At 43.5% G+C, this 16,177-nt stretch overlaps 1 protein-coding gene across 4 annotated transcripts in view; it reads left to right on the top strand.

The window, feature by feature from the left end:
- The window catches only part of pot1 (protection of telomeres 1 homolog), a 65,899-nt gene extending 50,602 nt beyond the window's left edge, over nucleotides 1-15,297 (top strand). For 2 of the 4 annotated variants that reach the window (XM_061251963.1, XM_061251962.1), the window contains exons 11-20: nucleotides 8,686-8,867; nucleotides 9,209-9,282; nucleotides 9,459-9,485; nucleotides 10,319-10,475; nucleotides 11,597-11,781; nucleotides 12,022-12,157; nucleotides 12,755-12,837; nucleotides 13,659-13,753; nucleotides 14,159-14,264; nucleotides 14,731-15,297. In XM_061251963.1, coding sequence (XP_061107947.1) covers nucleotides 8,686-8,867; nucleotides 9,209-9,282; nucleotides 9,459-9,485; nucleotides 10,319-10,475; nucleotides 11,597-11,781; nucleotides 12,022-12,157; nucleotides 12,755-12,837; nucleotides 13,659-13,753; nucleotides 14,159-14,264; nucleotides 14,731-14,885 — 1,200 coding nt within the window. In that variant the 3' untranslated portion in view covers nucleotides 14,886-15,297. The remainder of the gene's footprint in view (nucleotides 1-8,685; nucleotides 8,868-9,208; nucleotides 9,283-9,458; nucleotides 9,486-10,318; nucleotides 10,476-11,596; nucleotides 11,782-12,021; nucleotides 12,158-12,754; nucleotides 12,838-13,658; nucleotides 13,754-14,158; nucleotides 14,265-14,730) is intronic. The other 2 variants (XM_061251965.1, XM_061251964.1) reach the window with 2 other exon arrangements.
- Nucleotides 15,298-16,177: the final 880 nt, after the last annotated feature.

Raw genomic sequence — 16,177 nt, 5'->3', positions numbered from 1 at the left:
GCAAAAGTCCATTCCTAACTACTGGCTCTGGTTAGAAAGGCTATCTGTCTATCCAGTCTCCTATGTGTACCTCTACTGTGTCCCTGAAATGCCAAGGGCTCTCTAATTTCACTTATATATGTGTAGAACAAACTCCAAACAGTAGCTTCAAACATCCATCCGTGTCATTGATTGCATATTCGTATATCCCATTGGTAGCAATTCCCCGCACTTCCTACTTCCTGCCAAAACACTGTATTTGGGATTAACAGAGCAGATACAGGGCTTAAGAAGCTGGAGAGGCGTTGAAGAGAACTCAATATTAGACTGTGCTGGTAGAAATGATCCCACAGCACAATATAAAGTGCATACCCCCACTGAATCTGCTCAGTGATTAAATTGGCATAAGCAAGCACACTGAGCGCTTTTTTTCAATTTGCAAACCTATGTTCTCTTACACACAACAGTCTTTTAGCCAGCAAATGGCAAAACAGCAGCATATTGTGACTATCTCGCTCCATTGTTGCATTTTAATAGCGAGCTGACATTGTTAACGGTACTGGAACTCAGCCATCCTATTAGACATTCAGTGCTTGGTGCTGCACCCCCCTCCCCCTCCCCCAAGCTCACTGTCCTTTCTGTTGTTGAAGGAAACACAGTGAACAGATGGATTAGCCAATGTGGGGGTGGTGCAGGGCTTTTGGAGGTCCAGACACCGATAGATCTTTTTGTCACACTTTTGTGTTCAACTTTGTTACACCTTTGTAAATATACAATTATTTTTGTTGATGAACATGAAGAGGCTGAGGACCTGTGCGCATGTTTTGAGATCATATATTTTATCACACGCTGAAATGTTTCATTTGGATCGTGGAGCAGTGTTTATACGGTTGGTCTGTGGGTCAAGTCTCGCCGACACTTCATTAAACTTGAGCATGGCTTGGTTTGATAAACTGAGGGTCAGGTGGCCAGGAGTCATGTGAAGTAGTCTGTGAAGTGGACGATTACCCCTGCTATGGAGTAGCGGTTTGTGGAAATGTGTGTGGCCACACTCTTCATAATAACTCTCTTGCTTGTCTTTACACAACTTAAAAAGGATAGCATCCTGGTCCTAATCTAATCGCACTTCACGTCGATTAAAATCCATTAATCATCCAGTGTGTGCCTTTTTTCGTGTAGCACTAGCCCGTGGTGGGGACTGCCCTGAGTGAACACACAGCGCTGTGCATCTGTGCATCGTGTAACCATTTTCCCATTGGGATTCACAATGAACATGTGGGAATGTGACTTTAGATTGTGGGTGAATGTGTGGGAAGCTTGCTTGGGATTCAGAGTGAAGGTTCAGGAAACTAATTTGGAATTCTGGATGAGCATGTGAGATCTCAAAATCAGGCCTGCTCACCTGTGCAGACAGTGTCATGTAGCCAGGTGGTAGTACTGTTGGTGAGAAGAGTTTGTTCATTTGTCTGTGACTGCAGTCAGACATGTCTCCTCTGTGTGTGTGTGTGTTTGTGTGTGTGTGTGTGTGTGTGTGTGTGTGTGTGTGTGTGTGTGTGTGTGTGTGTGTGTTCATGCATGTTGTGACGCTGGGCTGGGAAGGCCCTCGGCACCATGTGTTGAACAGACACGCAAACTCAAAATTTCCATTTATTAAGTCAAAATGACAATAATCTTTTAGTTAGGCCTCAACTAACTACTCCCAGGTAGGGACTACCCCAAAATGAAAACTAGCAGGGGAACCAAAACACCTTTTCAGCTCTGCTCAGTCCAGAAATCTCTTTCCTATTATTAAGGCCATAATGAGGTAATTGGCAGCAGCTCAACCAGTATGAGTGAGTGAGGATATATTTGTGAATGTGAGCTTGTGAATGTGTGCACTTATAAAGTCTGATAATATTGCACCACGTACTCAGATTGTGGTGCGAACAAAGCAGAGCAATAGATGCTAATAAATGTAATGTGATCTCATTGCCTTGCCATTAATTTCCTACAAATGAAATGCTGTAGCTGACCCAACAGTTTACTTTATCTGAATTATTAATAACATGCTTATTACCATTCCCATAGGTAGAGCGCACATTCTCTTCCATGAATCGACTGGGTGGTCTGCTGCTTTCTTAGACGTGCTGGAATACAGTGTGTGTGTGTGTGTGTGTGTGTGTGTGTGTGTGTGTGTGTGTGTGTGTGTGTGTGTGTGCGTGTGCATGTGCGTGTGAGAGTGAGTGAGAGAGCTTGTGTGTATGCATGTGTGAGTGTGTATGTGTGTGTGAATGAATGCATGTATGTGTATGTGTATGTGTGTGAGTGTATGTATTACTGCGTGTGTGTGCATGTGCTTATGAACAGCAATGACTATTTCTGTTCATTAGTCAGTGGAATATCTGCTAATAAATGGTGCTGGATTCTGGGAGATAGAATTGGTGTCAAAGCACTGATATGAATGTGTGATTTGTTCCTTGAATCACAGCATAAAACAGCAGTCACACAATCAGCAGTCAGTGGAGCAGTGTGCGCCATAGAAGATCTACCTAAAACAATCCTGGCTGCAGCACACTGGCTGAATCATTGAAGTTGCTCGTAGAATTCCCGCATATTCCACATGATGGAAGCATTCACAGATTGCCACTGAAAGGCAGCATCTGAATGATTATTGCGACCATACCACATCATTGCTTTATTTTTCACAGTACATTAACATTTAGGTAAACATCCGATGAAACCAGGCATGTAAATTGTATTGTTGCTACAGAATGGGCACAATTGAGTGGCCACATTTTAGTCCAGCTTTACAAAAGAATTATTTTTGAAATTGATTCATGAATTACTGACAAATACTCTCTATCCTGTTTTGCACCTCGTGGGCGTACGCAGGTCATATTTATTCATGAATCATCTTAAGGAATGGTGAATGTAACATTCAGGCTAGTCAGAATCATTCCATTGTAATGGCAGCACTTTAAATTCTCCAGTAACTAATGAGGAAAATGCTCTAACAGGATGGTGCCAGCACCTATTGACACAGAAGCTTTGACGGTGATTTTTATGAATCAGCCCTGCCGTGTGTTATTCACATGGTTAATGTGATGGGTTTTTGTAGTACAGAGCAGTGCCTGATGGAGTATGGAAAGGCTTAATAAAGGAAAAGTCTATTGTGTAAGGGAACACTGAGTGGTCTTGAGCTTGAAGCGTACCTGGGAAGATTCAGTTTAGAGCTGGGGGCTGTAGTCATTGAAAGGGTTGTGAATGTTTTGGACGACAGCGTCTGCATTCCATGCATTTATTTGGGAGTTTGAGCAGTCTATCCAGTCTTATATTGCTGAAAATAGAAGGAAAATAGTCACAGCCTTTTATTTTAATGGAAAATTGATTCTTTGGCTTTGAATCCGTCTGCTACGCACAGAATCTGACATTTCCAATTAGATGGTAATTATTGTGTTTTATAATGACTAAGCTAGCCTTTAACCAATAAATAATGGGATTTTACTTCCTCACATACAGTACATTTTTAAGGAATGAAAGTAAAGGAATTAAATTTCTCCAGCAGGAATAAATTCAAACAGATTAATGTGAATTAAAATATAACGGAACGCTATAAGCAGGAGTTGACCATGGTCCCTTTTCACTGAGCACTGACCTGGACCGAAGTACATAGTTTGAATTATGAATAGCAGTAAAGGTGTAGTAAATGGCGAAACAAAATAACATAGTGATATAATTACAAAAACAGCTGTACTCTTAACTTATTTGGCTGAATGAGTGAATTAAACTGCCAAATACACTTTTATGAGAGAGTGCACAATCTAAACAATGGGTAAATGGCAAAAGAGAAGTAAAATAAAGAAACTATGTGGCGATTATGGGTCCCAGAAGAACTAATGACTTAAAGGACTGCTAAGTCTTCAGAAGCCAATTTAATTAGTGAAACTCCTTTGCCTTAATGACTATGTTTGTGTGTAGTACATGAAAAAGTAGCCCATATTAAAGTATTAAAAAATAATACTTTCCATCGGGGTGTGAATTTGACTAAGGAGATACGTATTTTTAAGTGACTGAATTTCAGTTAAGAAGTCTTATGATATACAGAATATCCAGTACCCCTAAACAGACTGAATCCTGGCGCTTTCTCTCTCTTTTACAGATTGCGGAAAAGGCCATAATAAAACCGCCTTACGGAATAAAACCGCTGTAACCTGTCGATTTTAATGGTATTGTGGGTTGCCGTTTGAGTTGTTTCTCTCCGAGATTCAACAGTTCACACTGTCTGCATTTTTACCCCATTTCCTCTATGAACCAAAAATGTCTGGTCAGGCATGTATTTTTCCTCTGTGGAAAGGAACAGGGGCTGTTTATCCAGTACACGGTCATTCAGAGTACTCAGCATTCTCATCCCCTTGGGCAGAAGGGCGTCTACTTTAGGGTTAGCACTTTACTAACCGTGATATTATGTCTCTGCCTAACAGTTTCCTCTACCTGAGCTGACCCACATTGATGATGGGTTATCCATTAGCACAGCTTGTGAAACAATTCAGGTCAAGCACCTTGCTTATGGGAAACAGGAGCAGTGCAGCAGTGATCTGCATTGACCCTTCTCGACGCAGAAGTGGAACTGGACCCTCCCTCACCTTTTATTAAGAATAAAAAGATATAACATTATATCGGTGATAAAACAGCTCTCCCATGAAACCAGAAAAACCAGAAGATTCTGCATAGCAGTTTTATCTGCCGTCTTGTTAGAGCTGTATCTGTAGTCTGTATCTTTGTACGTATTGTGTAAGCCATCTTGCGCATCTTGCCCTACGGGTCCGGCATAAGCATTGCAAAAACCACAACAAAAAAAAGTCAATCTTAAATATTTTAGTCCTATATTTACGCTTTATAATGTATTTATATTTCTCATTTGCTAGATAAGACAAAAAGATTGATAATGGGATAAGATATGTTTACTTGTCAAGCAAAAAATAACTTATGCAATATTTTCTACTTGAAAGAAAAGACAAGATTACAAAACTCATTACTTAAGACTTAAAAAAAATGTTTTTTTACAGTTTGTCTGTACTTCAAATCCCCCAATCCCCAAATCCCCATACCCCCCACAGTATCCACCTGGCTGGTAGTTAGAAGACATCTGGTACTCAGGAGAATAATAGCCCAGGCTCGTCTCACCACTCTCACTGTTGTTGTCTAACAGGACCAAGATGAGAGGCTGATCCACAAATCTCATGGTTAATGGAACCTGCAGAGGACAGTAATACTGCAGCAGACAGCAGTGGCCCTTGATTTAGACTGGGTGGGGGGTGCTGCCACTGTCGGGAAGAGATTTGGGGCCAGATTTAGCACCCCTAGCCGTGTACAGAGTGGATGTTTACAAGAGTCTTGCTATAGACGGGTTCAGAGCTAGAGCCGAGTACTGTCACTTTTCTGGGAAATGGATTTTTATTTTTTTTTCTTCCGTGGAATTAAAACAAAAAAAAAAAACATCAAAAAGTTTCAAAAGAGCAGAGCAGACTAAGATCGTTGAAAGGAACAGTGACTTTCTCCGTCCTGAATACCACACGACTGAAAATATACCCCATATTGATCCACCCCATTGTGTACTCACACCAAATTCTGTACTGCATTGTGGAGAGAAGTAAAAATATTGAAAAGGGTGACATGGTTGTTTTGAAATCCTCTCTGAGGTGTAGAGAGAGGGAGGTGTGTTGGGCGGGGCGTTGCTGTGGATTCGCTGGACAGAGTGAATGAATGGGAGAGCTGGACGGTGCGGGAGAGAGCTGCTCTCATGCTGTGACACGGGCTCACAGATGTTTACTGAGTCCCACCGCATAGGCAGTCACTGAAAGCCTTTGACGCCTGGCCTGTGAACTGCACTGCAAAGCCTTTCCTGCTGCAAGGCAGATAGTACAGCAGTTAAATTTTAGTTTAGTGGAGTAATTTGATTTTTCTTTCTAAAAGGCAGTGGGTTCAAACCCTTCTGAGCTTGAAGTGCTTCTGTAACCGACCAGCTGTATAATTTTAGAATAGCTGAGATTAAAAACTTGCCTATTAATGTTTGAATTTACGTATTAACTACAAAGAAAACCATACAAATATAACAATAAAAATACTAGGTAATGTTAAAAACATAAAATGCTTGCAAAAACTGGTCGAAAAGAGCTGGCCTTTTGCTGCTGTAAATAACAGTAATACTACTCCATGTTTGACACTTGCTACCATTCGGTCTGGCAGAGGCAGCTGGATGCAGAGGGGCAGAGTTATCGGTCTGAGTCTGGGCTCGTGAGGCTGTCCGAGCTGCAGGTGTGGGGTCTTGGCTGATATGAGAGACAGGCAGTGAAGCGGCCCGGGGCAGGTCCTGGAACCTGTTAGCGTCAGGGGACGCTCGCACACCGTGACTCTGCGAGCGGGTCATCGTGTCCCGCCATCCCCGGGAGTGGAATGGCGGAGATGGGGCGAGTGACGGAACGCAGAGGGAGTTCGGCCACGGGAACGCCGAAAAAGACCCCGCGGCGCAGCCAGATGGTGCGGGAGGGGGGACCCAGGTGCAGTCACGCCCGGCCGCTCTACCCCTGTCTGGGGGTTGGGGATCTCTTCCCCTCACTGGAGTGTCAGCCTGTGGAGTCAGCAGTTGGGGACGGGAATTAATGATGCAGAAAATCAGTGTCTCCGCTCTCATGCTGCTCAGACAATAGTGACCACACTGACAACACCGTCAACCCTGCATTGCCTTAGCATTCAAACTGCTCTAATACCCACAACACAACACATCACATCCGCTCTGCCTGTTTGTTTGTCCTGTCATAAATACCCATTTCCACGTACTCCACATCAACGCATTTCATACTGTTTTGAAATCTCTTGTTCAGCCTGTCGCAGTGCTCACATAATAAGTTCACAATGCATTCACTTAGACCTCTGTGTTCTGTGCTAAACTGAAAAGCCTGAACTAATGGAATCGCAAGCAGCGACAACAATGTCTCAACATCATGTCAGCATGCTGCACATGAATTGTTAGCAAAGCCTCAAAGTGTTAGCTGTTTTTCAGCCCACAGAATGTTGCAGAAACATTAAAGTCAGGTGTGATTTGTGTTGCCTACGACCAGCTGCATGTATGGTTTCTACCCACACTGCAGCGGACACCCTGAGAAGAGCCAGGGCTGGATATTAGAGCTGTATTCAGGTATAAAACACAGATAATATATTGAAGGTAAAGGTTTTTTTTTTGGGGGGGGGGTTTAAATAACGGGGCCTCCAGCAGTCCTTGACAGAATACCAGGGTCTGGTCTTCAGCAGACTGTGGCAGCAGACTCGCATTCTAGTGGGTGTCTCGGCTGTAGTTAATCGCTTCCTCCCGCTCTTGTAATTGTGTTATATTTCACTGGGTGACTATAGCACGAGTTTGCCTTGATATCACAGCGCCCTCTGCTGACCATTAGTGGAACAAGCAACCAGGCTGATCATCAAATTTAAATATAAAATTTTAATGATACAATAATTTATTAACAAGGAATAAACTCTTTAAATCCTAATTCCTAATTAATTTCATGCTGTTTTTTACCAAACATACACACATTCAAATCATTCACATGCGCACTGTCCATGAATATTGCATAGTGACATAATTTTGAATTGGACTTCTACTGCTGTAGCCCATCCGCTTCAAGGTTCCACATATTATGTTCAGAAGAGATGCTCTTCTGCACACCACTGTTACAGCACGTGGTTATTTGAGTTACTGTCACCTTCCTGTCAGCTTTTACCAGTCTGGCCATTCTCCTCTGACCTCTCATTAACAATGTGTTTTTTGTGTGCAGAACTGCTGCTCACTGGATGTTTTTTGTTTTTCACATGTTTTTTGTTTTTAACATTTGCTGTAAACTCTAGAGACTGTTGTCTGTGAGAATCCCAGTTCAGTTGCTACCACATTTAGATAGTTGCATTAACAAGCTGGTGTACAAATGTACCGGATAAAGTGGTCACTGATTATATATTCTATATAAATGAAATTTCTATATAAATGTATATAATTCTCCCCATAGCAATAGCATTTCATCTGTATTACAAACAGTGTTTTCTGAATATTAATAAAAAGAAGCGCAAATTCAATCTGGCAGGAGGATATTAAATTAGCATGTGGGTTCAGCTCATCATCCCTCTGGGTTATTGTGTGACTTAAACGGGATAAAAATCACCGCCTGTCTTGGGAACAAAGCGCAAGTCTGCCTGGGCACGTTTACTGGATCAACACAGGAAACCTATTCTAAAACCTAACTTAAAATGGCCAAAACGCATTCCATTTCTGGACAGGTAAGGTTAACCTATTGTTAATTAACGTAGTGTTTCAGGTTTTGAATCATTGGTTGGGGTATGGTGCTGCTGTTATTCTTAAATTTGAGTAAAATAGCTTTTTGTACAATAGATGTGTATGCTTCATCAGCATGTATCCATTGTGTGGATATCAGTCCTGGTTCATGTACACAATTGTTTTGAATTGGAATACTGTTCTGTGCTGGGTGCAATTAAGGCAACCAAGAGAACCAGATGGCTTTTTGAGAGGTAAGCTCAGTAAAGCATAGAAAAGCATTTGTATCCGAAACAATTATGTATTTGACCCATATCTGGTTTATATTGTGGTAGACTGCAGAAATACAACTTAGATTATTGAACATCTTCTTTCCTTCTTTCCGTGTCTGCATATGCTTATCTCTACAGCCCGGCTCGTACCTGTGCATCTACAACCTTCACGCTGTGGCACAGAGTGCCGAGACTCCCCCGGGGGGTGGCGGAGCGGGCGGGGCCGGCCACCTCTCCTTTCAGCTGCACAGGGGCACGGCGTTCGGCCGGGGGATCCGGGTCTTGCCCGACGACAGTCCCGACCTGCAGGAGCTCAAGAGGTGAGTTTTTTGCTAATTTCATTGTCAGCTCTTATTGGCTCAGCCTGAGAAAAAGGCCTGTTAAGTGGGTCCTGTACTAGAGCAGTGTATGGACTACCTTGGGCAGGTAGCCCCGTGTGATCCGAATCTGACTCCTCTGCACCCTTCAGGTCAGTCTGTGCTGAAGATGGAGAGCTGTGTGACATTATGTTAATGGGATGTGTTATAAATATTGTGTTCACATATTCTTTGTCTCTCTCAAGTTCACATTTAGGTTGAGTGTTATTGACACGGTCTCACAGTTGGCTACAGCAGAAATATGTGGGAAATCTCTACACCTCAACATCTTTTTCTTTTCTCAGCCGTCTGGAGTCCCTGGAGAACGATCCCAGTGATTCCTCTTTAATTGAGTGGTCCACCCCCCCAGAGTCTCTGGGTTAGTCCCTTTCTGCGCATCACTGTGCCCCCGCTGTCGGACATGTTGCCTTTCCATAGTGTGTGTCATGTGCATGTTCTTGGAAAGATAACAAGTGTGACTGTACCAAATATATTTTGTGGCTGCAAATGACAGGCACAGATGTTCTTATTTTGCACATTTGCTCTGTATTTCAGATATGGATCCCGAGAACAGTCTAACAGGTGATAACTGACAGGCGTGTTGAGGTGTTGGCACCTTTACCCTGACAGAGCGACTGCTTTGGCTAACAGTGTGCCGTCTTCAGCACGAGGCTGTTGCCCTTTTTAGCACCATCTCTTGCATGCATTATTGGATTGATGGATTCTCAGCTAAATGTGTTGTATTTTGTATAATGGGTTATATGGGTTATTTTTTTATTTTTGTTAATTTATGCTACAGCTATTTATGGAGGCAGTTTTAATTAGTGCCATGGGCAGCAGCACCCCACCTAGGAATTGAACCTGTGACCAAGTGGATTGCAGGCTTAGCCCTTTAGCCGCAGTCCTGCGCTGCTAGCCTGAGCATTAAAAGAACACATTATGCAGTAGAAGGTCATTTTATATCTCACCGGACTGAATGTTGAGGCATCAGCTATGCCCAGTAAAATCTGTTCTGTTCTCTCCTGCATGCCAGTTGTCTACTTTGCCTGTGTGTGCACACCCTGTGTGGGCTCTATTTTCCGGATTCAGTCGTGCATGGGCACATTTGCATGGGTGCACTGGGCATACCTCTACTGAATTTTGGTATTTTTGTGACCAGAGACAAAGACCGCACAGTTCAGTGCTCACAGCGCAGGTGGAAAACTGGCTGGATTAGGCTGAATATATTTTCAGTGGGTGTGTTGCAGCTGAAGTCAATCATAGCCAATCAAATGACCACTCTTCACTCCGGGCACTTTGTGGACAGGCATTCTGCCAATTTCTGCAATGGAAGACGAGGATATACTCCGCTCTCTGTCCCTCTCTCTATCTGACGTGTGTGTGTGTGTGTGTGTGTGTGTGTGTCGTTCGTGCAGTGCGGACATGTGACCACACGCAGGAGCGTGTGACACTTGCGTGTGTGAAGAGCAGCACGCCTCCTCGGGTGTCCCATGTGCGTGTGCGGCTTCGGTCCTACCAGCCCGAGAGCCTCCACCAGGCCCTGAAGCTCCACTGCCCCAACTGCAAAGTGCTGTGAGTCACACACGCACACTCGCACAGACCTGCATTCAAATAGTGTTCCTTTTTTGGATTCAAGTACTTTTCTTGATTAGTGTACAGGAGAAAATTGTATTATCCCAAAAGTGTAAACCAAACCCAGGCTCAAATACACCAGGCAAGTATTTGAATCCAAAGTCAATATTATTTGAACCCAGGTCTGCACTCACATACATATACACACATATACCCATACACACACATGCACAATACATGGGAAAAATGGGCACACCCACAAATCCATCAAAAAGTGGCTCATGCATACACGTGATCATGTGCATTCACATCAAAATGCGTGTGCGTATATACACGTACACAGGCATGTGCACACGAGTGCACGCTCACAATGTGTCACGGCATGTGACTCACACTGACCTTTTTCTGTGCACAGGTTATTTTTTCAGTATTTTCAGTCCGGTCACGTCCCTTCCTTTTGTTCCTGTATGTAGTACTTCCCTTTCTTTCTCCGACTAGGTCTAATCTCTCCATCAACAGCACTGCCAGGCCTCATTAGTACAGTGTCTATGGTCCCTACAGAAATGAATGGACATCATGTCATATCAGTTTTTGTAATGAAAAAAATTGCCGAATCATTGTCAGTTTTCCTCATTTGATCAGATGGGCTGTGACTGTAAGTGCTCTCTTCCTGCCTATCTAGCTGTGGGTGATTGGCATTGATTGATATTTAGCTGAAGCTGTGAAGCTGTGTTTTTGGTCCATTCTGTAATGACGGGTGATACTTCAGCACATATCTGTGCCTGCGACTGTGAAAGGGACGTGTGGGAGAGCGTAAGGTTGCTGAGGTCATGGCAACACTCCTGTCTGGGTGTCCCTGAGGTCGACTGCACCTGGAAAGCTTCTTGGTTTTGTTGATCAATTCCTGCATGTTGTTCTTGCTAAACAGCAGTTTGAGTTTCCTGTACCTAAACAAAACACTCCCAAGGCACAACGAGACACAAACAAACCGCGCAGACAAGACATAACATGACCTTGTTACCATAGTTCGGCACCATATTGCTTTTCCCTCTTGAATTTGTTGAATGTTTGTTGAACTTTTCACATTGTCAGCTCTCTGTCTCTGCGCCTGGTCTCTTTAGACTGGATGTCCCGGATGAGGAGGCCATAGCGAGCCGGTTTCGGGAGGCTTTGAGTGAAGCAGGGTGCTGCAGTGAGCCTTGGGCCTTCACGGGGCACCTGGACTCCTGCGAGCCGGGACGACAGATCAGCCTGCACCTGTGCCGGAGCGTGGAGAAGGGGACCAGTGAGCTGGTCTTTGTGGAGGGTGAGTTTCTGAGCTCTGAGCTTCTGTGTACCATGCCTGAGTTTTCCAAGCTCACAGACATCTGACGTGCGCCATGCCCTTAGTTTCCTTTGTTTACAGACGTCTTAATTACATCATGCTTTTGTTATCTACACTTACAGATACCTAAACTGTGCCATTCCCTGCGTTGTCCACGCTCACAGACATCTGAAGTGTACCGTGCCCTGAGTTTTCTTAGAACCACTCAATGCTTTTTCACAGGGGCCACATTCGAGGAGATGTGTCGGATGTCAGGCGTGCAGAGAAGCATGGTGCCTGTGAGGTCATCAGAAGGAAGAATGACATTGCTGGACCTCTCCGCCCCCTTCCTATTCCGAGGCCCAAAGCGATACTATGGGTTCGTCCTCAAACTCCATTTTTAAACGGCTGATTTATTTCAGTCCCGTGGCACTCAACTTCTGACAGTTCAGAGACACGACTGGCCAAGATAAAGGATATTCTAGCCTTTCCTACACCTGTGGCACTTTTATCTTTTCATCTTCAATATGTAATATCTACAGAACTTTTTGCATGGAAAACTGCACATATCTTTCTACATCAGGCAGTGGTATTTTGCCCCAAAATTTCAAGGTTGATGTCATTTACCTTGTGGGCTAGCAATGTATTTGGACTGATATATTGGCTAGGTATGGTCTGCCAAAAGTCCTTGATGCCTGTTATTCACTACCAGCAGTGCCCATGGTGATATAGCATTTTATAAAAGTAATGTTTGAAAATTTACTTTCACTGCAGTTTCACCTAAAACGTAATTCTGTGTCTGCTATTACAGTGGTAAAAAGAATCATTTAAAATATTCATTCATTTACTACTGTAAGTGTGGCAGAGTGATAGATTTCAAATGTACAATTAAAGCTTTTTTGTTTTTTTCAAGAGCATTATACTCCGTTTGGTCTTTTCCTCAGTGAGAGATGATGCTGGGGTGTGTGTGTTCCAGGTGCACACAGTGCTCACAGGTGAAACACGTGGAGCTGGACACACAGGCAGAGATGGAGGCGAACGAGGGGACAATCGCGGAGGGTAGGACAGTCCCTCCGCCTACGTCACGCTGCGCCCCACCACTTCCAGTCCCTGCGCATTAGTCACGCTCGCCTTTTATGAACAGGGCACTGAACTCACCCCGTCAGTCACGCAGGTTAAAAGCGTTCAGACAGGAGAGGATTTCAGCTCAGCTGCAGGGGGACGTACTGTCTCCTCAGAGCTGATCTCAATGCGGCTGATGCTCTCCTTCCTATTCTCACATCGCACACACAGATTGCTTTGTTGGCATAACAGCAGAAATATCATATTACCAAATCACAGACATTTACAGAAACATTATACAATGCAAAAGTGAGACAGTCCTTTAGTATTTAATTAAATACTATCACAGTAATTAATAGTGAAGTAGAGAAAAAAGACTTCACAATTAAGTCAAATAGTGACTTGCTGTAGCTCAGTTTTTTAGTTTTCATATGGTGCATGCTATACAGTTGCTCGTACTATTTCCCTAATAAGGAGGAGAGGTTTGCTGATTTTGAGTTCAGTTCTAGCTTTCTCTCTTTCTGTCCCTGTCCCTCCCTCTCTCTCCCCTTATTGCTGATATAAATGTGTTCTCGTCCCTCACTATCCGTCTGTTCATATTCATTGCCATTGCTTTCATTCCATTATTTTTATTTCTCTTCATTTCCTTTGTAACAATTTTATCTTTATTATTTCCCTATCTCTCAATTTCCCCCCCCCTTCAATTGTCCCTCCTCTTCTCCCTCTCCTTCTCTCCCTCCCTATATTCCTTTCTCCCTCCCTCTCTCCCACTCTTCCATTCTCTCTCTCTCTCTCTCTCTCCCCCCCTCTCTCCTCAGTGCTGGGTGTGCAGCCCTTGCAGTATGTGTTCTTGGTGAAGATGGCTCTGGAGGATGACACTGACTGCCTGGATGCTCTGCTGTGGAATGACGCTGTGAGGAGAGGCTGTCTTCATTCGCTCTATGATGCATTCTGATGCCGACCTATGCGTGCTTCCACATTGAGTTCACAAAATGGGTGCCTGTGTCAGAGTAACTTCTCCCTGCACATACAGACTGGCACATCTACACAGAAAACACGCGGAGAGACTGCATATATTTCACATGGACATCCCAAGATGCCACCCTGTATACAATCCCAGCTTCTCGAAACCTGACAGTCATTCCCATATCAGTAACATCTCAGTTGTTTGTGAAGGCAGCCAGTGTTGTGTGAAGATTTATTTTGGAAGAGGAAGGATCTGTCATGTCTGTCTGTCAAGGTTATATCTGCTTGTGTCTGTACTTGTCTGTCTGTCAGATGTGTCTGTCTGAATGGCAGCTGTTTTGTCCTTTTCCAGGAGAGCTTCTTTTGCGTTTCCGCCAGCGACGCCGAAGCCAGTCAGGAGCAGCAGGATTGCATTCAGCAGACATTGGACAAATTATGCCCACCAGGGGGCTCTCTGGGTAAAAATGTCAATCATATTCCCCGGCCTCCTAACGGTGCCAGACTCTCGGCAGTAGCCGACCCCAGTGTAAAAAACAAGCTTAAGCTTGTGTTCTCCTCAGTCAAATATGCTCATAGTCACAATATCAATATCAGCTAACAAGGCGCTAGCGAAGCATTCCATCAATACTAGAGGCAGAATACCATTAATGGGACATAAGCAGCCTGTTGCTATGACCAGCCGGCATTGGAGGTGTGCTGAGCTGATGGGCCTAGCAAGGCGGCGTCACCACTGTGAAGGAACAAATTAAGCAGGAACGGCATTAACAAACAACTAAAAACCCTGCTGAGTGAATTTAATTATATTCTGTTTCATAGTTTTAGTTCTGCCTGGTATCTGGGCAAATTCAATGTGCAATAACAGTTAAATAATCTATGAAGGGGTATTTCTTGTAAGCATTTTTTTAAACTGTGTAACGTTATTAGAATCAGCGGACAGAGATGGTTGCCTGTCTCCCTCTACCCCAGAAGACCATCCCTGGCTGGACCTGTGTCTGAGGTCATACACTGTTGAGGAGAGTGGTCAACACATGGTCTGTCACCAGATACTCAACACAGCAGTTAGAAGGACTGACGTCTGACCGCGGTCGCTGGACATAAATATCCTACTGTTACCCGTCAGGTTCTTACCTGACCTTTACCCTCTCTCTCCTGTGAGAGAATTCCGTACAGGCTGTGAATATGAAGTTGCGAGTACTTGTTAGACCAGCAGTTTGACTTTAATTTATACTGTTCCAGGCCTTCTAAATAAACAGATATACTGATTCATATCAACTGTTTGTGCAAGTGAGGTATAATTCATCGAAGTGACAATAAAGTGTTTTTTCCCAGGGTTATTAATATCTTGCTTTGGAATGGCCAATCTCATTTTTAGTGAAAATGTCTCTCGTCAATTTGACAGCCTCTGCCAGTTTGGTAGTTGAACTGTGATATGTATTTGTCTTTTATATAAATAATCCATGATTAAATAAATTCGATAAATTAAAGTTAAAACATGTTAGGTGGGTCTATTTTGTTATTTTTGAATAATTCAGAACACTTTCTGTATAGTTTTTTATTTGATGAAAAATATGGTGGAATGGTATAACATTTTAATACATCATTGCTAAGGCCTGATTATTCATATTTAAAAAATTATTCTCAAACCCAATAGAACTGCATTAGCAAGAGGATCTTCATTTTGATCACTGTCTGCAGAGCTGCATCTGTGGAACCAATTAGAGGAGAGGTTCTTATCCTCCACTGGGCCTCTCGTTTACTGTCTGGCACCTGAACGTTTGGACTGAATTCAAAGGCATCTACACTGTAACTCTGTAACAGAGATGGTCTAGAAACAATTGATTTGGATAGCAGGCGTGTTGCCAGGTAGCTCTGTAGCGATTGACACTGCTGCACTGGCGCACAATGCTTCCCACGCCCACGACAAGCCCAGTCCTGCCCTATTCCACCACCTAGTGGTGTGTGTGAAAGTAGGCTCTGTCACCATTCACTGCTTGATGTACTGTATGCTAAAGGTCCTATTGCTAATGACTTAAATTACCAGGTTTAATCTGGTTTCAGACATGATTTTTTTTTATTTATCTTGCCACAATTGAAGCCTCTTGGCCAAATGAGAATTTGCTTTCAATTGACCCTCCTAATTGGTTAAATAAAGGAAAAGTCATGCAAGATAAAGAAAACAATAATTCTTTGGAAAAATACAATCCACATGTCTGTTCTGTCCATGTTCTCATCCTTAAACAGAGAAGGCTTTCATGGACGTGTTCATCTTTTTCGGAGCTGCCACTGATTCCGTCCGTCTCTGGTCTCCTCGTCTCCCTGTTATTCTGCCTGGCCCGCTGCCAGACGGGCAGAAGTCAGGCGGACGCTGTGC

The sequence above is a fragment of the Conger conger genome, chromosome 8 (genome assembly GCF_963514075.1).
Source record: "Conger conger chromosome 8, fConCon1.1, whole genome shotgun sequence".
Lineage (NCBI taxonomy): Eukaryota > Metazoa > Chordata > Actinopteri > Anguilliformes > Congridae > Conger > Conger conger.
Note: the sequence above shows the minus strand (reverse complement) of the source record. Positions and strands in the feature narration are given on the sequence as shown.